Source organism: Equus quagga, chromosome 7, assembly GCF_021613505.1.
Source record: "Equus quagga isolate Etosha38 chromosome 7, UCLA_HA_Equagga_1.0, whole genome shotgun sequence".
Classification (NCBI taxonomy): Eukaryota; Metazoa; Chordata; class Mammalia; order Perissodactyla; family Equidae; genus Equus; species Equus quagga.
The window spans coordinates 102,329,958-102,353,844 of NC_060273.1; the positions used below are offsets into that span (position 1 = coordinate 102,329,958).

Genomic DNA, 23,887 nt, shown 5'->3' on the forward strand with positions numbered 1-23,887 from the left:
TAGAGAGGAGAAGTCAATGCCTGGCTTCAAAGCTTCAAAAGACAGGCAGAGTTTCTTGTTAGATGCTAATGCACTTGGTGACTTTAAGTTGAAGCCAATGCTCATTTACCATTCCAAAAATCCTAGGCCTTTAAGAATTATGCTAAATACACTCTGCCTGTGTTCTATAAATGGAACAACAAAGCCTAGATGACAGCATATCTTTTCACAACATGGTTTACTGAGTATTCTAAGCCCACTGTTGAGACCTACTGCTTAGAAAAAAAAGATTCCTCTGAAAATATGTGTGCCCACTAACAATGCATCTGGTCACCCAAGAGCTCTGATGGAGATGTACAATGAGATTAATGTTGTTTTCTTGCCTGCTAACACAACATCCATTCTGCAGCCCATGGATCAAGGGGTAATTTGGACTTTCAAGTCTTATTATTTAAGAAATACATTTCCTAAGGCTATAGCTGCCATAGACAGTGATTCCTCTGATGGATCTGGGGAAAGCAAATTGAAAGCCTTCTGGAAAGGATTCAACATTTTAGATGCTATTAAGGACATTCATGATTCATGGGAAGAAGCCAACATACCAACATTAACAGGAGCCTGGAAGAAGCTGATTCCAACTCTCATGGAAGACTTTCAGGGGTTCAAGACTTCAGTGGAGGAAGTAACTGCAGATGTGGTGGAAACAGCAAGAGAACTAGAATCAGAAGTGGAGCCTGAAGGTGTGACTGAATTGCTGCAATCTCACGATAAAATTTTAACAGATGAGGAGTTGCTCCTTACGAATGAGCAAAGAAAGTGGTTTCTTGAGATTAAATCCACCTCACCTGGTGGAGATTAAATCACCTGGTGAAGATGCTGTGAAGATTGTTGAAATGACAACAAAGGATTTAGAATATTACATAAACTTAGTTGATAGAGCAGCAGCAGGGTTTGAGAGAAGTGATTCCAATTTTGAAAGAAGTTCTATTGTGGGTAAAATGCTATCACACAGCATCACGTACTACAGAGAGGAAGAGTCAATCGACGTGGTAAACTTCACTGTTGCCTTAGTTTAAGAAATTGTCACAGACACCCCAACCTTCAGCAATCACCCTGATCAGTCAGCAGCCATCAACATCGAGGCAAGACCCTCCACCAGCAAAAAGATTATGACTCACTGAAAGCTCAGATGATGGCTAGCATTTTTTAGCAATAAAGTATTTTTTAATTAAGGCACGTACATTGTTCTTTTTAGACATAATGCTATTGCATACTCAATAGACTACAGTATAATGTAAAAATAATTTTTTAATGTATTGGGAAACCAAAAAATTTGTGTGACTCACTTTATTGCGATATTCACTTTACTGCAGTGGTCTGGAACCAAACTTGCAATATCTCGAAGGTATGCCAGTATGGGAGAGGGGTGGATGTTGGATGGCCAAGGGGAGGACTATGGGGATATCTGTCCTACTTTTTTGACCCCACATAACTTGTGAACACTCTTTCAATGTTTGGAGAATTTCCTACTTAAAGTCTCTGCATCCCCAACATAGAACCCAGAACCTCACTCTCTAGACCTCCCTTGTAGCTTGGGTACAGGTGTGAGCCTTAGACTGTTCCAACTGGATGCATCCACATGACAATGTAAAGCATAAGTCATTGTTGTGGAGAAGGAGGTGCTGTATGGAATCTATTCCAGCGAGGGAGGTGGCCAAGACCTCCAGCCTTCAGAATCACCAGGGACACTAGCACCAGGGCAAGGATCAGCCATGCAAGTGCCTTGGGAGGATCTATACATGGTTTTCAGCCACAGGCCACAAAAGACTTGAAAAGATCCTTAAGGTTCTTTAATAAATTATTTTTTGCTGAAGATAACTGAAACTGATTCTAAACATCCAGAGTGATATATTTCATTATATTAACAATTTAAACATTCTTGATTTATCCCTTCATTGTCTTAGTCCAAAGTTTGTCATCTAGTCCTAACTGAACTCAGTAGACCACTGGTCCCAACTAAATCTGAGATTGAATGGGATCTCAAAACCTAAGAGCCACCCTGGTCCCACTGGCCCTCTCAGAGGATCTGAGAGTAGTATTGACTCATATTCCATATCTTGGCACATCAGGATTTAAGGTATTTTCAGAGATGAGCACTGGGATTGCATAGTATATGCTACCACATCTTGGTGAAGCTACACATTTCTTTAATCAATCAATTAGGGCAGTAAGTCTCAGGACTCCTTCATTCTTAAAAATTATTAAGGACCCCACCAAGCTTTGATTATATAGATTCTATCTATTGATATTTCCTATATTTGAAATACTGAGATCAAAAAGAGTAGAATAACTTCCTAGTCTTATTACGAAAATACTTTTTCATAAGATTTTGCTGAGCATCTGAAAGGATTTCAGGGACTTCCAGGGAACACAGGATCACTCTATGAAAAACAGGCAATTAGGTATTTATTGAATACCTGCTGTGTGCACAACATTGCAACGGACTCTACAGCAAATTAGGAAGTTCAGCTGAGGGCAACAGCGTAAGCAGAGGCAGAGGCATGGGAATGAGCTGCCATGGTGGCAGATGAGGAGGAAACCAACCAGGCTGAGTGCTTTGAAGACGGGGAAAACAGTGAGAGACACTTTTCCATATGATCTAAATTTACCCCAAACGCTCATGGGCAAGGTTATCTGTTCAGAGGTTTTGCTCCATAAGAACTATTTAAAAAAAAAAAAAAAAAAAAAGGGCCTTTTGTTTCATAAAAGAAGAATTTTTTAAAGAGTAGTTTTTTTAAAAGATAAAATTGGTTTCAAGTGATACAATGTGTGGTTTATTTGTTGAGAGATTGTCATTTTCCAGCAGGAAGGGGAATGGTAATTTCTTTGGGCTCTGTTAAAGGGTGAAGAGAGAAGCTAATGTGAGAATATGTCTCTGCCATTTAGTTCATTTGGAGTCAAGTGGACTACTTCTGTTTATTGTTGAAGGAGAGTGAAACTCTCCGCCCAACGTTCCTCATGCTTTCTGGGAAACTTCAATCAGGTACCATACCACTTAGGTGAGGACGTCTTCCACCAAGACCTGCCCTTCCTACTACTTTCTGGAGAAGCTCAGGCTCATCCAAGCACCAGGTGACTCATGGCCACTTCCATGTGTCTTCTACGTCCCAGCTCATGTCAGCCAAGTGCAGAGAGAAGACAGACCTTGAGATCATCCACTCCTCTCAAAGAGCCAATGGCAGGGACTCACATCCAAGCAAGTATCATCAGGTCACATGGGGCCTGGGGATTTCTGGGAAGGTCCAGTAATTCAGGAAGCAAACACAGTTGTAGCTTCCAGGGGTCACCTTTCAGAAGGAAGTAAAATCCTGGCCAGATACATAGGATCTGTGTACATAATAGGATGTACGCACGATGGATGTATGTATGGTGAGATATATACAAATAAATTTTATTTGAAAAACTAAATGAAAAGAGTAAAAAATAAAGTAAAATAGAGTAAAAAAACACAATTAAATATACAGAGTACTGAACTGCATAAATAGCTATACCCAGAATCAACAGCTGTTAACATTTTATCCTATTTTGTCTAACTTTAAATAAAAATACATTAGATAATGCAGACAAGTTGAAGTTTTCTTCGTACCCAGTTCAAGGACCACTGGTCTCCACATATCCCCAGAAGTGACAACTAGCATGCTTTTAGCCACCCCTGACTTTCCATTACCTTTTTCATTTCCTGTTTATCTCTGAATTTTGTCTTTCTTTGCTGGCGCCTCCCTGCCCCACTCACCTTTCTTCCAAGATCCATGGCAGTTGTCCTCTTCTCCATGCAGCCTTTCCTAGCTCCACAGAAGCAGATGCTGTGCTGTCTCTCCTCCTGCATGGCTCATCTCCAGGAGTTGGAGGTCAGGCACCTTGTCTCACTTGCGCTGCTATCTGCAACATCTTGTGGAACCCTACACAGGATTACTGAATGAACCACTGAGGAAAGGGAAGGGACAAGGATGGGTTGAAAGAAGCTCACGGTCCCCCATGCATCTATTTCCTCACGTGTATCAGTCTGCTTGTGCAGTGCCCTTCACCTCACCTCCTTGTCATCACAACAGACATGCACAACTCATCCTGTTCCCTGCTTCCACCTTCCAGTAGGATCAGACCGTATCCAATGTGCCAAGAGCTAACACTGGCACTCAGCTCCCTGGGGAGTGGACCTCAGATCTAACACGGCAAGGCCAATTCCTCACCTCCACTTCCCCAGATCTGACCATCTAGTATCAATCCATTTCTTCCAGAGAATGGAGAGGTGGAAATTTCCAAGAAAGACTAGGGTTTTTTTCTCCTGAATTATTTTTATCTCTTCGTATGCATTGCTTTTCTAAATTGTAATCAAATCCTTTGTTAAAACAAGAAGGGCAGTGAAACAGCAAGCAGATGTTTGGTCATATTTTACTCTCCTCCATGCAGGTATACATGTACATTTAGAAGTTACTTGAGACCTTCCGTCTGCACACACACATGCATGCACATGCGTGCATGCTGCGCCCTTTGAAATGAAGAAACTCCTAGCAATCACTCTTTTTCAAAGTGTGAAGGTTTAGAAACAACTTTTGTTTCATCTTTGCTCTAAAAGATAGCAAAGGCAAAAGGCCAAGCAAAAGAATATAAAAGAATGATGAGCTAAAAATTAAGCTCCCCCAAGACCAAAATCCTTGTATCTTTTGTTTCCTTAAGTATTTCAAGAGCATAAAACAGCACCTGAGACAGAGTAGGTCTAAGTAAGTATTTGATGTCAGAATGAATAAGTCAATGATTGAATGAAGAGTCCATCACTGTGCCGGCTAAGGAAGCTGCCACCTTTTGGTATATTATACTTCTTAGAGACTCAGTCTACACAGTGAGGTGAGTTCAGGCTGGGCAACCCCCTCGATTGCCACTCCTTCTCCCATTGGGCTTGCATAATATTTACTCTAGAGAGCAGGGTGTGGCCAGGAGCAAGGAAACAAAGGCCAGAGCTATGGGACAGAAGCCAGACTTGGAAAGTTCAGATGGGGAAAGAGAACCAAAATAAATGAGTTATAAAGACTATAATTTAGTCAGAAATAGTGGAAAAAATTAAAATGGGGGCCCAGCCTGGTGGCTCAGCGGCTAAGTTCACACGTTCTGCTTCTCGGCTGGCCGGGGTTCGCTGGTTCGGATCCTGGGTATGGACATGGCACCGCTTGGCAAAAGCCATGCTGTGGTAGGCGTCCCACGTATAAAGTAGAGGAAGATGGGCATGGATGTTAGCTCAGGGCCAGTCTTCCTCAGCAAAAAGAGGAGGATTGGCAGTAGTTAGCTCAGGGCTAATCTTCCTCAAAAAACGTTAAAAAAATTAAAATGGTAGCCAAAAACGCTGATGTGAAATATCCATTCCTGGCCATAAGAGCAAATAAATGATACTGCTAAAAATTATTTGTCTAAGATTTATGCCATTCTTATTTTTTTTTACAGTGAACATTACATCATTGTTATATACATGCCTGTGGTGTAAATCACTTTTTAAAAATTGCAGATGAAAATTAAGAATTGAATATCTTATGTACCTCTTTAGAGACATTTAGAATTTAGCTGGAATTGGAAATTAGTCTAATTGGAATTGGAAATTTAGCATACAGTAGAGACAGCGAAAAAAAATCCCTACAGAATTCTTTGTACAACGGATTAAATTTCATCGTAAGGCCTCATACCTCTGGATTTTGCAGGGGGCTGGGCAAGGGGTGGAGGCAACGACAAAATTACTAAATTAAAATTACCTATCTCTTTCACATTAGTTTAGGCTTTTTTGAATAACGTTCAGTGAAATTTTATGATCAAATTTTCTACTATGGCTGTTTCTTTCCTGTCAGTGGTTTAATCCACTCCCTTCTCCTTTCCAAGATGGTGTATGGGTAAAGTGAAAGCCTTCTGTGTTGCCAGATCCTCCCCTCCACTCACCACCACCAACCTGCCTAGCCTGCACTGGAAGTCTCAGGCAGCCTTCCAACTGGGCCCTGGGCTAGGATGGTGCCACCACACTCTGGTATGCGGTAAGGGCTCACTCTGCCACAGTGGCTCTGTAGCTAGACCACTGGCACTATACTCTGGGCTCTCTCCCTAGGTCCCCTCAGGAAGCAGATGGAAACTTCCAGAGGTCTCCAAATACCACCCACAGTCATGGAAAACTGGGTTGTGAGCTGTCACAGGCTTCTCCCTCTGCCTAAATATGTCACCATACAATCACACCTTGACTACAGTTCAGTTTGAGGCTCAATGAGATTCTATTTCAGGATTTGTTAAAAGATAATCATTATCTAATTAGTGTAAGGGGAAAACGTAAATTCAGAGCTGCTGGCAGCTGTACTGCCTCAGGTTCTGACCACTTATACGCTGGAAATAGAAGATTCTGGCACATAGTAGGTACCCAATAAATATCTGATGAGTCAAGGAATGAAGACAGATCTTGACTGAAACGTTGGCCAATAACGAGGGGAGCAAAAAGGGGAGATGGAAACTAATTCCCAAGGAACCCGTGGATTTAGCAGTAGGTAAAGCCAATTTTTATCCCCGGACTTTGCAGACACTCATGTATTTGAGATGGGCTTCTGTCGCTTGCAAGCAAGTGATTAATAAAATGGTATAACCCTAATATAACTTACACTAATAAATTTGAAAAATCCAGATTAAAGTCATGATTTGTAAGGAAAATACTGGCTTGAGACAGAAAGTCCAATTAGTGCAGTAACCATAGAAAAAATTAAATAGGCAAAAATCACCATATAATAAAGACTTTATGCAGGACTTTTTCCCCCTTTGATTAGGCAAGTTTAAAAAAAATATCAAGGATAGACAATTCCATGAAACAGGCAAATGCACTAGTTTCATCTTAAACAGTTCATCCCAGGAATGAAAACTTGATTCAATATTAGAAATCTTTGAATAAAATTCACTAAGTTATACCAATTAAAGAAGATATTGGTCTTCCAACATATGCTCAAAAATCACTAGATAAAATTCTACACTAACCTCTAGTTTAAATTTTCTTAAAGTAGCAAATTAGTAATAAAACGTTAACTTCGTTAACAAAGGATAGCTACTGGAGATTCAGAGCAAACATTATCCTTAATGGTGGAACATTAAAAGCATTTCCACTGAAGTCAGTAACAAGACAAAAATTTCTGCTAGTCTTCTAAGTATCAACATTGTGTGCCAGATCATAGCTAAAGCAATCCTAACAAAACAATTAAACGAAATATGAGTACCGGATGGAAAATAAAGTCTCATCAATTGCGGAAGGTGGCATTCTCTTGGATTTGCTAAGAATATACTGACGAACTTTTAAAAGTAAGAGTTCTGCAGTGTCAAATAGATCAGTGTTGAATTTGAAAAATCAAATTTTTTTATGACAGCAATAACCAATTATAAAAAATATATTAGGAAAAAGACATACTTCACTATAGCAGCAAAAATAAAATCTCCGGAAATGAATCTGTCAAAAAATGTATGATTATATACAGAAATCTTATAAAACCAAGAGAAACCCACGAAAGATCTTGTTTAATGAAGACATATATTGTTCTTGAAAAGAAATACTATTGTAATTCTCTCCAAATCAATACTATAAATTTAGTGCAACCAAAATCAAAACCTCAAGAAGATATGCTCACCAATAGCTAATAAATATTTGAAAAACATTAGGAAGATTTTACCCCCACCAAATCTGAACATGTAACAGAAAACTGTAATCAAATCAATGCATTATTTATTAGGGATATCAAACATCTCAACTAAAAACTCTAGCACGTATATAACAGCATTTCAAATCAGTGAGAAAAGAATGGCCTTCCATAAGTGGTTTTTGGATTTTTTAATAAAAGCAGTTCTGTACCTTATGCTCTGCATAAAAATCAATTCCAGATGAAGATCTGGATGCATACATGAGACATATCTTAGAAGAAAATACAGAATACACTGAAAAAGAAGTCATAAAAAACTATTAATTTGACTATATATAAATATAAAACATCTATAAAAAAAGATACTATAAGTTAAAGACAGGTGACCAACTGAGAGAGAACACTGGTAATGAACGTAGAAGACTAATATCTAAACTTTACGAAAAACTCCTAACAAATCCATGAGTCAAATCGTTCAATAGAAAAATGAGCAGTGTCAGGAAAAGGTAATTGACATGAGAAATACAAAAATGGTCTAAAATAAATATACGAAAAGATGCCCATCCTCACTAGTGGTAGAGACTTTTTAATTAAAGCAATAAAAACAATTTTCCACCCATTAGATTAATAAAAAATTTAAAAATGATATGAGAAGAAACTGTAAATTGATAACAGCCATCTTGGAAGCCAACTGAAGTATCTCTTTTAAAATTGGCTAACTCTGGCCCAGCTATTCAAAGCCTAAGCATATACTACAGAGAAATCCTTACATGTACATGAAGAGTCATACAGAACGATGTTCTTCCAGCATTGTTCGTAATTAGGAAAAAGAAAAAAGGCTCTACCTTAAGTGTCTATTATAGGCTAAACAGATTGTGGAATACTGAAAAAGTAAAGAGATTAGATATGATAATACCGAAAAATAGAAAACCAAGTAGAAAAGCTGCAGAATGATATATGTAATTTATGTAAAAACCAAAACTATACATTTAATTTCCTGTGGCATAGATAACATCTATATACATTCATAGAAAAAGGTCCAGATGGAAAGTGAACCACTGTTACTTCTAGGGAGGATATTGGGATTGAAGGTGATGGTCAAAAATAGACTTGTCTCTGATGTTTTAACACGTAAAATGTTGTCACATACTACATTTAAAATTTAAAGGAAAAACAGGACACACAGAGTGATACACTGTAAGAAAAAACATACACACAAAATTATCCTTTGTATTTCTTTCTCCCTCCCTTCTGTGATGGCAAACACACAGCAAAGGTTCTGGAAGATTACTTGCCAAAATGATGCTGTAATACTATCTAAAGATCTCTCCCATAAAAACAAAACACACAACTCCTGTATTCTCATTTGAAAAAGAAGAAAATTCAAGATTTATAAAAGCAATACAGTTTCAGTTTAGAGCTCTTATTTTTTTTGTTTTCGTTATTTATAATCTTCACATGGTACATGACTGTATGTTGGAATTTTGCCCTCTCTTTAGAATACAGTATTTGGGGCAGAGAGAAAGTTTTTAAAGTTAGAACTTAGGTCATTACTAACATTTCAGTCAGTGGCTTTATTAAGTTTATAGACACTTCTAAAGGAAATACAAAATTAGAGTACAAACTAGATTGGCTTATTTCTTTAGCAGTTTACTAATCCTACTTTACACCATTAAACAAAAACTCTTTGGTATTTAAAGTTATCACTGATCAACTCCTTGTGAGGACTGTTCCTTCTGGAAATCATTCTGTAAAACCTTTTATCCTAATGAGAATGATCCTGGCTTTCAAATACAACCAGCTGCATTTCATGAACTACACTTTTACGTGTATAAACTAAAAACTGTTTTCAGAGCACTGTGGTTTTAAGAACTTGCTTGTTTTTAATCCACATATTGCTCTAGTCTTGAACCATGAAAAGAAAATGATGAGAAACTGCCAGAGCTATCTGGTTTCACAATAGTTATGAGAAAACTATAGTCAGCAGTTTCTTCCCAAATCAAAAGGTCATCAGTGGGGAAGAAAAATCTTTGGAGGATATCTTCAATGGAATTGAGAATTTCCTTGACCTATTCTAGGTATCTGTTCAACTGTCTCTGATAGCAATTTGCCTTGTAAAAGTGTCTCTCACATTCCTAATACAAGAACAAGCTTCTTTAGAAAGGCTACAATGGAAAGAGCACTACAGCAGTGTTAGAAAATCTGGATCTGTCATTGAGATCCCCAGCTGACCTCAGCAGCTTCCTCTTGTGCATTACAGCAGGGCTGCACTCATGTCTGACACTCCTTCCAGCTCTAGTCCATGATCCATGTTTTCATCACAGCCACCAAGGAAGGAAATAGACCTTTTAACTTCATATCATGAAGGCACTTTTACAACTGCATTATGTATCAGTTTTATTTTCAATTTAATTCAGCAATACTTCATATGAAACACCCAGCATCTCTATATGTTACAGATATTCAAAAAATATGAGCTGGTGATGACAATTCTAAAAAAGTCATATACAAGCAACCGATGTGAAGAGACTCAGAAAATAAATCATTTGAGCAGACTCCTTTAAGTCTTTAAAACAAAAGGCAGGTATAATTTTATTTCTAGAAAGTATTTAGCATTTAAGGTGGAGAATGACCGACTAGTCAGAAATGCTAGCATTTATTTTCTTTTAACATTGAAACTTAGAAAACAAGGTATGAGTTAAACTGAACTCATTCAATATAAGTCTTTGATTTATTTAGTCACTTAAATTTACTTTTATAACAAAGCACTTTTTATATAATTTAAAACACACAAGCTTTGATTGAAGAGTGATTGTAAATGGATCCAGTTTTCTTCCACCTGTGATGACAACTTTGTCAGTTCTTCTAGAAGTACTGGCTCTGAAGGAAGCATTTTAAGGTGTAGCTGAAAAGAAAAATACAAATAGTTGAACATATAATTTAAGAAAATTAAAAAGCTATTTATTCTGGATTCAAGTTTTTTACAAAGGAATGTCAAAAGATACTATTCTGAATACTTTTTTCTTAAATGCTGGCTTGTTACTGTCTCCCATTTCCCTCTCTGCCGTCAAACTTTCATTATGAGTTCCTTCACGGCACTGTCACTCCCGTAGTAGAAGTGAAGTATTCCTTACTCTCCTCCATCCAAGGACAGTCCTGATACAGACCCAGAAACCAGGTCCTAGTTCTAATACTCAATTCATATTTCTGTGCTTCTTTAAGTTTCTCTTTCCATTGTAACTCACTGGTAATAAATGGCAGATGGGTCCTTTGCTTTATTTTCTAAAGATTTAAGTAAATTTATATTTAGGAACTAAGCAAATTTGGGAAAAGATACAGAAACAATTTTTGGCATTTTTATTTTTTCATCCTATATGCTACCATGGAAATATTTACTTTTTAAATAATTAGATCAAGTGAAAACTCCATTTTGGGTATTAATAGGATAGATGAAGAATCATATCTGCTATCACTGAAAATCAGCACAATCTACCTCCTTCAATACATTACACTACTGAAATAACCATGAGTTCTCCATTATATTAGACATACAAGCAACTCTGTTACTGCCAAAACACTTGAAACTCCTTCAACCAGGATAGAACTAAATATTTTGATTTCAGCAGTAGAACAAAACAAAACAAAACAAGAAAATAAACATAAAAGCTGACTTTCTTTTCATGATCAGAGAAAAACTACCAAAATGTAACTACTTGAAAAAGTTAAAAGCTTTGTATATTGAATCAAATGGATGATACAGAAAGTGAGGGGGCTGAGTCAAAACTGTGCTGAGTTAAAAAAGAAAAAAAAAAAAAAAGACTACAAAGCTACAAAGCTGTCCAATATGGCAGCTACTAGGCACAGGTGGCTATTTAAATTTAAATTAATTAAATCTCTGTAAAATAAATTCACTTGCTCAGTCACATTAGCCACATGTGGCAAGTGACTGCCTTGCTGGACAGTGCTGATTAGAACACTGCCACCTTTGCAGAAAGTTGTATCAGACGACACTACTCTGGAGGAAGGCCAGCTGGAAGTGTTGTCTTACACTAGACTTACCTTTAGAAACAAGGCAAGGTAGGCCTGGGCTAACTCGAAATCACGCTTTCTGTCCAACATCATCCCGATCATTTTTAAGAAGCTCTGCATAACTTCTACAGACCCGCCACAATCAGGAGACAAGCTTCGCAGCTCTGTTTCAATTCCTGATGGGCCTAATTCTTTTAGAAGGTTAAGAGCAGCTTCATCTGCATAAGTTTTAAAAAGAATCCAGTTATCCAATCCCTTCACTTAAGAAACTAGTTTTCATTTCATACTCCAAGCAACATATATTTTAATTGCAAAGGAAATGCTTTCTGTGGCTTCGTTTTTTTCTGTTAAGTAGTAGAATGAACACCAAATTAAGTAAAAGTCAGTAAAAATGATGAGAGCAATACAATAAAAAGTATTAAAAGCACTACATTTTTTGCATTTTAAGTAATTTAAGGTTTTTTTTCCTGCTGTTAAGGCTGTTCAAGAAAATCTAATTAATGCCTGGCAACAGACACTTTAAGAAGCTCATAAATCAGTCAGAACAAATCCAAATATAAGAAGGCTATAAAGGTATATAACTTTTTTTCTTGGTGAGGAAGATTGGCCCTGAGTTAACACCTGTTGCCCATCTTCCTCTTTTTGCTTGAGGAAGATTGTCGCTGAGGTAAACTCTGTGCCCATCTTCCTCTGTTTTATGTGGGACACCACCACAGTGTGGCTTGACGAGCGGTGCTAGGTCTACACCTGGGGTCCAAAACTGTGAACCCTAAGCTGCTGAAGTTGGGCGGGTGAACCCAACCACTACACTACCAGGCTGGCCCCAAGAAATTTTTAATAGTAGTTGCCACTGAAAATAGAATGAGGTGGGGGAATTTATTTTTTTTTCCTTCTTTCTATTGTAATAAAAATTATAAAAGTACCACATGATCATTAAGAAACACTAACAATACAGAAATATATGAGGGGAAAGACCCTACTTTATTCTTATCCATGCCAAGTCTATTTTTTTCCCCTGAAGTAAGCACTCTTACTTCATGCACATTCTATGAATATATATTCTATACACTTACAACTATTTTTATATAAGGCATTTGATATTACAATGGCAATGACTATGCTTTTAGCTTTGTGAAAAGGAACACCAACGACAAAGTCTAATAAATTTTATTTTCTGTTCTTCAGTAGATACTACACAAAAGTGCTTCTCTTCTTTGTACCCCCATAAATATAACAAGTTACTCATTGTATGATCTGCTATTCTTCAGTTATTTACAATGGCCCATCAGTACCATTCTTTGACTTTTTGAACGTGGACTCCAGTGATAATGGGATATAAACAAAAGCACTTGGAATAGAAAACAAGAGGATAAGTCAAACAGGAGAGAGACTGTGATTTTGTTAATTGCTTATGGTTCTTATTGTTCATCATTATTAGCTACAGCCTATAGCTTTCAAAGTTTAAATATACTAACACAATCAATAAAAAATTTTAAAATGGTCTGTTTATGGGATAATTTGGGAATATCTGAAATCACTTAAGACAAAAGTGTCTGTCTTGCAAACTGTATTTGTAAAAAACACAAAAGCAAACAATAGAAAAAAATATAATTTTCCATACAGAAAGTGTGAAAGGTTCTCAAAAGACCATTATAATATTAATATCATCTGAGTTTAGTGTCATCCATTTAACATAACAATACAAAAGCTAAAATTACTTCAGATTAAAAACAAAACTTCAATCCTTTTAAATTTTTACTATCTTCTTTCAGGTACTGACAATCTGTTAATATTTCATTCAATTTCTCTTCACATAAAGTAAAATAAGCTGAAGATACTTGGTAAAATATTTTATTATTTAACTTACATTTATTATTTACCAGTCCTTCTTCAAGTTTCAAGCAGAAATCTGACTTTTGAGCCAAAATTCCAAGATTTACCACTTTAGACTTAAACAGAAACAAATACATGTTATTCAAAGAACACAAGTGTAACAAAAAAATTTATAGTTTATAATTAAAAGCTATCATTAATTTACTATCTGTAAAACGAGGTTTTGGTAAAGAACTACAAAAGTACAACACAAAACACACCCCCCATATACTTAGAAAGCTCTAATTTGGTTTTTACCTGTTGGGGATCATTATTTTGTTCAGGTACAGCATATCTGGGTACAAGGCCAGGAACTGTTGGAATAAAAAATGGTGCTGATTTGGGTACTTTTGGTGGTTCCTTTGGTTTATTCTTTTTCTGATTAAGAGAAAAATGAGAGAGGGAAAAAGACTAGTAGGTAATTATCTTGCCAACAATTTCTAATATTTAATTCCAAATCAATTTTAAAACAAAGTTCAAAAAGTAAAAAAAAAAGGAATGAAACTTCTTCAGATTAGAATAACTAAAATAAAATCCCAACCAACCAATACCACAGATATCCTTAAACTGGCCTTCCCGAGTCAGCCCTCCAGCAGCCTTGCTCATAAGGCAGAAGGAAAATGACAGGGTTCAGAAGAAGCTCTCAGACAAACATAGCTCATTTTCCCCAAACACAAATATTTACAGGAATATTTAGGTGAAGAAATAACGATCAAGTAATTTTGACCTTCTTTTCACAAAATGGGCTAAAAAGCAAAATTTAAATAAATGCTCAACAGTTTCTCAAATTTCTTTTCTTCAAAAGAAAGATTCTGCTGTTGGAAGTAACTTGGTGAAATTTTTTGTGAAGCATGGCCCGTATTCTTCCATTGGAATTTTTATTTATTTTTCCTTAGTATTTTGTGTTTGTAAAAGGCAAGAGAACACTACTGCTCATTTATACAATATTTCCAGTGTTAGTAAAATTCTATCAGGAATGCCTCCATCAGAATTCCCAGTGACAGAATTTAGTTCTGGTGACTACAGTGCTACATATCACCGTCTCAGGAGCATCTGATGAAAGAGACTTTCTAAGGTAAACTGCCTGCTATCAGAGGCTCTAAATTTTACCTAACGCTGTTCCTCTTCCATTCTTTAGGCATTCTGTAATCTTAGGGAGACTTGCTTTTTGAAAGAAAGCCAGGATTACTTGTGGCCTCATGAAGGCACAGCATAAAAGAAACTTATTACATGAAATCAGGACAAAGCACTACCAAGGGCACCATAAGCACAGCCCTTCTCTGGGATGCTAGACTAGAGAAGGAGTAACAGTTACCCTCTAACTCTCTGTTCTTGAGTTACAAGGCAGATAGTCACTGAGTTTAAATAAAAATAAAAGGCTTTTGCAGCTGCTCCACAGGGCTCTGGAAATTATCTAATCTTATAAGGAAAACCACGAGTAGAAAAAAGTTACCCACAGAACAAATATAAAAAATTCTAACTTCTTTCATTCAGTAGGAAATAACATTACAGGCAGTAGCATATTTCTCTCATAAACATCATTCACTCACGTTCCTATGTAAGTTTTTATGCAGAACGAACTATATCTTAGCAAGGAGCAGAGTAGCCCAAAAACTTAGCTCAGTCAATTGGTCATTATTCTGACTGTTCCCTTCACACTCATCTACTTGTTCATTTTAATGCATTGCTTTAAAGCTACTCCATAAAGTTCTCCTGTTATAGCTGACAGACTGACAACTTGATGGAAAGATTTCACAACTACGCACCTAGACAATATTTACGCCGATGCCCAATCTCTCAAAGAGTGAGCAAGGAAGAAAGAAGCACTTTTAACTTCTGTGAGGAAAATTAACATGTGAAAACTTCTCTTTCCTTACCCAATACACACATATCTTTTCTGGTGCTAAGTTATTAGTTATAAAAATACTTCCCACATCTTGACATAGTTATCTATGTCAGTGTTCCTTACACTTTTTTTATGCCAGCCCACAATGTGACTTACTACAAACATAGCCTCTGGTGAATGTGTGAATACATGCATCTAACCAAATCACGTTTCAGAAAACACTTACCCTTATCAGAAGATAATCTCCTCTGAAATTTTTTACTATAGTCTATTCCTTTCAATTGCTTCTGATACTCATAAATGGGGGTCATGAAATACACTTTGAAAAACACTAATTTATGCCATAAGTGTCCATTTTTCATATAAAATGAAAATTTCTCAAGGCCAAAGGGGCTAGGTTTTTTTCACTGTCATGTCACAGCATTACTTAGTACCCAGTTCATACTGACTTATGTGCCTGGACTTGATATGACAACCTCTAAAAATCTTCTTGTAGTCGACAGAGCAGGGGGTGAGATGATAAAGGGTGGCTGAAGCTTAATAAAAAAGACTAGTGAAAGTCTTCTAGTCCCCAAGTGCCTAGCAACAGAAATATCACACATTATGGTAGCAATTTCTTTCTTGTTTCAGAAGCCGAAAAAGCAGTTTATGAGGCTGGATTTTAAACATCCAATTTGTAATAGCTCTGCAGCTGCAGGCCGCACTTTTGCTATATCCAAAGGTTTGCTGAGTGCTCTCAAAGCCGATATACAGAGAGAATCTTGTGATAATCATTCTGGACTAAATAGCATTCAACTACATGTTGTTCTCTTTACTACCTTAGGTATTAAATGTTCTTCCTAAAGCCCTCAGAGTAGGGAAAACTATCTTTACCAAGGAAAATGCTTCTAGTGTGTGTCTTCACAGGCCAATAGTAAGTGTACTACAGTATTACCTTAATAACATCAAGATTAAGAAGGTTTTTCCACCGTGATTCAGGGAGGAGTGACAGAGTCACCAACTGCTCATTCAACTGTTCTGGGGAATCATATTCTATCATTTCATCACTTGGTTCTATGGTTTCTTCTGAGAACTCTACATCTTAAAACAAGAACATTTCAGGTAAAACAAATTAATGCAAAATGAGATTTTTATTAAGAAGCAATTTAATTCATTCCAAATCCATCAGTATTTCATAACATATTCACTCAATACAACCTTGTAAACTCTACTTATTTCATTTCCTTATCTTCTCATATTAAATACAACTCCCATCAACAGATGCAAAACAATTCTCTACTGGTATATTATTTGATATCTTATCAATATCACATCAATTATATTTTTATATAAATTCATGAAGTCATTCAAAATATTTCATATCAGTAAAAAAATATTTAGATTGAAGGCATTAAACTTTGCCTTCAGTAGCAATAACCCCTCATGTTAGGTTTATGATATTAGACTTCAAAAATTATTTTACCATTTTGTGTTTACCTTGGATTTGACAAGTACCAGGAAGCATCACTACTGAAGGAACATAATCTGTGGGTAGTGGTCGTAATGAAACAACTGAGTACAGGGAAACATTAGACCTGAGAAACAAAAACATAAGCAATATTTTAAATTTATAAAAATATGTTTTTTAGAGAAACTTCAATTACTGGTAATAATCTCTACAATCTTGAATTTGGCCATACATTCCAATCACTTATTACTTAAAAAAAGATCTCAAAGATAGATAGTATTCATCTGAAAATGCCTCGATTCATGTCATAGATGTCATCACAAGAAAGATGCACACAAATGTTATTAATAGAGTCTTTATTTTTAATGTGGTACAAAAAGGTATTTATTTGCAAGGTCAGAAATGGATAATACTTTTATAAAGTAACATAACCTCCAAATATTTATATCGTTTTGACAAATGTCAACCTTCATTTAAGGAAATTATAACTGAAGGAAAGATGAACTCAGAAAGTTAAGCCAGAGAGCAATTAGGCTCATCAGACCCTTGGGGTTGTTGAAGAGTCATGGATTTCCCATTCTGTAGAACGGTCCTCTAAGTGGCCATGTTTCTGCTATCTGACCTGCACCATGGCCTTGGATGGCTAATCAAGATGTAGATACCTGTCCTAAAGTGGGCTAATCAGATTCTCTTTCCTATATATTATGAATCTGGAACAGAAAAGAAAAAAATGGGAATCTCAAGTTCTGAGTTAGCTTAATAGCAGTACTATATACTCCTGCTGCTGAGGTCCCATAGCTACTATTCTCATCTTGATTTTTCAAGCCCCATGGGTTTCAGGAGATACTCCATTTCACTTAGTAAGATGGCCAGATGCTACTTCTATTATATATTGAAATTACTTTCATATTATAAAAATCTAATTATAAAATTTTATAATTAGAAAACGAATTAATTTCTCTTCCTCAATAATGAGTTTAAAGAATCAGACATCTGAACTCAGGAAATACACAATTTTTCTAGACACAGATGATGTACCATTTATTTTGAACTCTTACATGTTGATTGTAGTGGAAATGGAAGATCACCATAAGTATTTTTACATGGTTATGAAGTTATACAACTAGAATGAATCTCAGAAAACATTTTGCCCATATTTATGCTTTATTTTATAGATAAAGGAGGCTGAAAGAAGTGACTGGCCAAGGTCATAAAGTGATAGTGGGGTAGGGGCAGGAAGGCCAGAGCCTGGCTGGGGACTCCCCTTTTCTAACAGTTTAAAATTCATTTATCCTTTCTGCAAATAAAAGCCAAATATGATAACAGATAAAAATCAATCATGTGGTTTAGAATACACACTTGAGCAAAGCTAACTAAATTATCAAGCAGATACTGAATCAGTCATACACTTATGGGTGAATTAATTCTCTGTGTTAACTATGTGACATTTCCACTTTATAAACTAAAAAACCCCTAAACGTCAATGTTAGTAACGTGGATTCTCTGACAATAGCATCTTCCTTCTCCTCCTTACTCAAAACAGAACTGTAGGAAAGAACTTACCATAGATAAATCCCCAGGTGGTCCACATGGGAAGTGGCCAGAAAGTCTCCGGTAGGGGACATAGCAACATTGAGAGGAGCTGAGTCCAACAAGAAGCTGTCTATAAGGCTAGAAAAAGCATCAAGGCATTAAAGTACTTGAACTCTACCAAAAAGGATATAATTCACAAAATATATTTTTGCTAAAAGCACAAAGGATAAGAGATGCAGAAAATTTTCATTTTTTTTTTAAATCACCAACACCACAAAGTCATCACTTACAAAGAGCTTTGTTAACTTAGTTACTATGTGAAAATAATCTCTCTTAATAAGACCCAGAATACTAAATAGACCAAATAACTGGAGAAAGAGTTTCAACAACAGGGAGAATACAGGAGGAAATGCTCTGCTTTTCTGGAGTGTCATTTTGGTAGACTGACTTTGGGACAATTCTGAAGATGTCTCACATTTAAAATGAATCTAATTATCAATATTCTCCTGTATTTTTGCTATTCCAGTGAAAAATAATAAAAGGTGTAGGCAACAGAAGAAAGTAATAAAATAAAATGGCTGTAAATAAGAAGAGGAGAATGGTAATGGAAAGAACTTGTGACCAATTCTACCCGTTTTTCAAAAAAGTAACCATGCTATACATGAAATATATGAAATTCAGTCTACAGAGCATAACCAGAGAGCAGCTAACGTAAACTAGCCCCACAGGCTTTAAAATGTTGGAGGGTTGAAAAGTTGAGGAGAAAGGGGAAGTGATCACACCCAGGAAGGAGACAGAACAGGCTTCTCAGAGAACACAATTTTTGAGATGAACCTTACAAATGGACAAGATTTCAATGGATGTTGATGGTAGAAAAAGCATTTCCTAGCAGAGGGAAATGTGGAGGCAAGGTGAGGGAAAATACAATTGGGTCTAGTGAAGAGCATAGTTTGCTGCCAAGCATAAAGCTGCGTCCAGAGTCTTGAACACCAAACAATGAGTTTGTTTTTATCTTTCCATCAGTGGAAAGTCACTAAAGGCTTTTGAGAAGACAGTGGTGTAATCTTCACTCTCATAAGAAAATCTGTCATCAGAATATAGAATATATTATTGGAACAAGAAGAATAGTGAGATTATGGTAGCAGTTATCTAACAAGCAATGAAGACCTGCCACTAGGATGGTGGCAGCTGGAAGTGAAACAAAGTGGATTTAAGGAGCAAAGAGAAAAGCCTAAAACAGCAGCATCCTGCAGGAGAGGCTTCTTGGGCTGGCTAAGACTGCAAATACTTTGTATACTTTAAGTGGAGTATACACAGTATAAACAGTAATCACAGCTATTTTAAAAACTACTTGATTCACTGAAACCAATAAATTATCCATGGGAAGGCACAGCAAAATGACTGAAATTCAGAATCTACATTAAATAAAACAAATTATTTCAAGAAAAAAATAATAGCAGTTAACATTTTTTTTGAGGAAGATTAGCCCTGAGCTAACATCTGTGACTATCTTCCTCTACTTTATATGTGGAACGCCTGCCACAGCATGGCTTGACACGCAGTGCATAGGTCCGCACCCGGGATCTGACCTGGTGAACCCCAGACTGTCAAAACAGACCACGAGAACTTAACTGCTAGGTCACTGGGCCGGCCCCAGCAGTTAACAGTTTTTTAATGCTCCATGCTCGGAAGTATCCTGAGCACCTGAGTCTACTAATTTAATCCTCACAACCCTATGAGGCAGGTCTGTCCTTACTATACAGATCAGAAAACTGAGGTCCAATAAGATTTCAAAACTTGCTCAAGGTAGAAAGTAACTGAGCCAGGACTGTCACCCAAGCAGCAGTATGCACTCTTCATCACTATAAATCCAGTAAAACCACTACTGAAACTAAAGGTACAACACCACTCAATAGTATATGCACCCCCAGAGGAGGCCCACACTAGTGACTCATGGAACATACTCTGAGCAGCTCAAATGTAAATGAAGACTCTCCAGTGAAGATACTTGTCCATGGTAAAATCTCTCTCAATTTGTTCAGAGAGCAATTAACAACGTAAACCTTAAATAATGAATGCAAGATAGGAAAACAAGAGTAAAATTAGGAGCACTGGAAACAACACACACTAAAATGTGCTGAGGACAATGACTGCTGTTTAATTCTGCTGTGGGGGAAAAGGTGAGCAATACCCTGTCTTGTTTCTGCTCAGACTTTGGAAGCTCACAAGAATGGCTTCTCTTGGGGATCAAGGGAGCTGGCGAAAAGGAAACATTTGCTAAACACTTATTATATACCAGACACTGTTAAATTAGTTAATTCATTTAATCCAAACAACTCAGAGCAGAAATATTATTCCAATGAAGATTAAATCTAAAGACAGCAATTTCAGATCTTAACATTTGTTCGTTTTTTTTTTAAAAGATTGGCATCTGAGCTAACAACTGTTGCCAATCCTCTTTTCTCCTTTTTTTTCCTGCTTTTTCTCCCCAAATTCCCCCAGTACATAGTTGTATATTCTTAGTTGTGGGTCTTTCTGGTTGTGCTATGTGGGACACCGCCTCAACAAGGCCTGATGAGCAGTGCCATGTCTGTGCCCAGGATCCAAACCAGCAAAACCCTAGGCCGCCAAAGCAGATCGTGCGAACTTAACCACTCGGCCACGGGGCCAGCCCCTACATTTGTTCATCTTAATCAGTATTTGTTCAATAAAAGTGTAAGTATGTGAGGGATGAAACTTCCTCATTTAGAATCTTTCTGTTAAAAAGAGAATCTACTAGTTGAGGAAATTTATTTTACTTCATACTGTAACTTTTGTCAAATTCATTGCACAACTTGATTTCCACAGCTGTTGTGTGTGGGTAGACTGACCTTCCATTATGTAAAAGCATCAAATTGAGGAAGGTAGTTTCCACATACACAGCATAGCTTACACTGCCACGTTAGTTCATGAAGGATAAGTTCGGTCATAATTCCAAACTGAACTACTATATAGTCTCCTGCTAATCCCACAAAATGAAAAATCCCAGGTAAGTTATAATTTCTGAGAGGACACTAACACAATTCCCCTTCTAAGAGATCAGATTTTCAAGCACAGAGCCCTGCACACACGGGTGACACTCAGTAAGTCATTTCTGATTTTATTCTGAACAAATGCAGACAGTGTCAAGATGTTCAATCTCCAAAGTGATGGCATCCACTCCCTACAGGAATCTTTTGTGACGAGAACAAAGGGATGGTTTTGCCTCAGCAAAGAATGCAAAACAATGTTCTAATCTAATTATTCTCGTGTAATGCCGCTCAGAAAACATGGGCCGGGGATGAGAGAGAAAAAAATACAAAATTCTATTAAAACTACTTAATTTTGTTTTTCTCACTCCCCAAAGAGTTTAACTTGAACTTTCAATACACTAAAAACAACCAGAGGGGCTGGCCCTGTGGCTGAGTGGTTAAGTTCGCGTTCTCCACTTCGGCGGCCCAGGGTTTCACCAGTTCGGATCCTGGGTGTGGACATGGTACCGCTCATCAGGCCGCACTGAGGCGGTGTCCCACATACCACAATTAGAAGGACCCACAACTAAAATATAAAACTATGTACTTGGGGGATTTGGGGAGAAAAAGCAGAAAAAAAAAAAAGACAACCAGAAATAAAAGGTGGTTAATGGTAGGGAATAACAGATAATTTCAGGGATAAAAAATTTCAACTCTGCTTCTCCGAGAATCCTACAAACACAAGAAAGTTTTCAGCATTTTAAAAAACCTTTACCAGAAACAGTTCAGTGCCTATGCAATCTGTTTTAGGCACAATTCCAGAGGATACTCGTATGTTACCACACCCAAAGGTTTACTCATAGATGACTTCACTTTCCAGGCTGTGTAATGAGTATATCTATTCTTTAAATACTTAACATGCTATGTAAATAATGCAATGCTTATTGAAGAAAGAACTAGGAATCTCCAAAGGTTGCCATACTAATTATATTTTCAAAAAGAGAAGGAATCAAAAAACCCCACAGTTACCTATGGCTGTACGATAAAATACTGATCTTCACTTCCTTATCTTCCACATCAAAAAATCAACTCATCCTTAGGACCTATGACACAACCTGAGCAAGGCTGATATCACAACTGTTGGGAAATCTTTCTCCTATGCTTATCACAGCAAAATGTCACTTAGAAACTACGCTGCCTTTGGCAAGTTACTTAACTTCTCTCTGAGGCTCCAGTTCCTCATTTGTAAAATGGGACTAATAAAGGTATAGTACCTACACCTATCTGGATATGAGGGAAGATGAAAAATAAAAGCATGTGAAGCTCCTGGCCGCTCATGATAAATGTGAGCTTAGTTGGAATTAGGGAGCAGCACTTAAGTGATAATGCTTTTCAAGACTTCTCATTTGTTCCACATCAAATCTTAACCAAAGTACTTATTTTTTCTTTATTAAAAGTATGCTTTGGTCCAATCAGTGTAGATATTATATTTTCTTTTAACAATCCCTATGTGACTCATTCTTGCTCATATGATTCTCCCAGCTTCACGCCTCTGTATTCACTTAAAATTACCTCATTAGTCACCTAAAAATAAGACACTAGAGTTGAAAACCTATCAGATTTAAATCTGTTCAACTTTTCATCGAAATAAGAAATTCAGCAAAAAGGCCAATGCTGAGTCAAAGATAGGTGGCCCTGCATGCTACTTTCAGATCCTAATTCCTTCATTCCAAAGATAAACTTACCACTTTTTAAAAATATTTTGCTAATTTAGTACTACTGAATATTAACCTCTCTCTCCCAGGGAATGTGAACTAAAACTGCTAAAACTGGACATGAAAAGGGCATTATTTTAACTCTATTACTTGAACAACTTTCCTACTGTAAAGCAATTCAAATTACAATGTTCATTTTTAGAAGATAGCAAAAGTCCAAGAAGCAACAGACTACCAATATTTCTAAAGGAGTATTTTAAAAAAAAAGGTTTTTTAAAAATTAAGGAATTACCAACTTTAGGCGAACTTTTTGAAGCTGAAGAACACAGCCAACAAACCAGATTCTGCTTTACTCTATTTTAAGTGAAAAAGAGACACACCTGTGGACAAAAGTCCCTAGTTATTGGAACTGGACCCAATTACACTTTTTTGTAGTGCATATTCCAAATCGGGTGTGTATGCTGGATAGTTGGCTGTGCCTCATTCCTATATCAAACTTGAAGGGAAATGAGGACATCAGGGTTTTCCCTTTCTAAAGGTCAAATTGTTTTCAGGTATGAGCTTATTCAATTCTGGAGAAAGGAAGAGGAAGTAGAATTGGACAGAGCTTAATTTAGGAATATTTCAGAGAATTAACAAGTATCGCTTTCCCTCTCCTTTTTCTCACCTCTCTCTTTCCCTATGGTATGTTCCTGTTAAATTAGATACTCTGCTCTTCCCATCATTCCTCCTTCTTTCAGACTCAATCTAAGCAATCTATGTTAAGTGATACAATTTTAAAT

The 23,887-nt window shown here is 36.8% G+C and overlaps 1 protein-coding gene across 1 annotated transcript in view; it reads right to left on the minus strand.

Moving 5' to 3' along the window:
- Window positions 1–7,742: 7,742 nt before the first annotated feature.
- The window catches only part of WDR36 (WD repeat domain 36), a gene marked incomplete at its 5' end in the record, with an annotated part of 40,970 nt that continues 24,825 nt past the window's right edge, over window positions 7,743–23,887 (minus strand). The window contains 7 exons of the mRNA XM_046667808.1: window positions 7,743–10,578; window positions 11,733–11,920; window positions 13,570–13,651; window positions 13,833–13,952; window positions 16,355–16,500; window positions 16,897–16,994; window positions 18,431–18,538. Coding sequence (XP_046523764.1) covers window positions 10,429–10,578; window positions 11,733–11,920; window positions 13,570–13,651; window positions 13,833–13,952; window positions 16,355–16,500; window positions 16,897–16,994; window positions 18,431–18,538 — 892 coding nt within the window. The remainder of the gene's footprint in view (window positions 10,579–11,732; window positions 11,921–13,569; window positions 13,652–13,832; window positions 13,953–16,354; window positions 16,501–16,896; window positions 16,995–18,430; window positions 18,539–23,887) is intronic.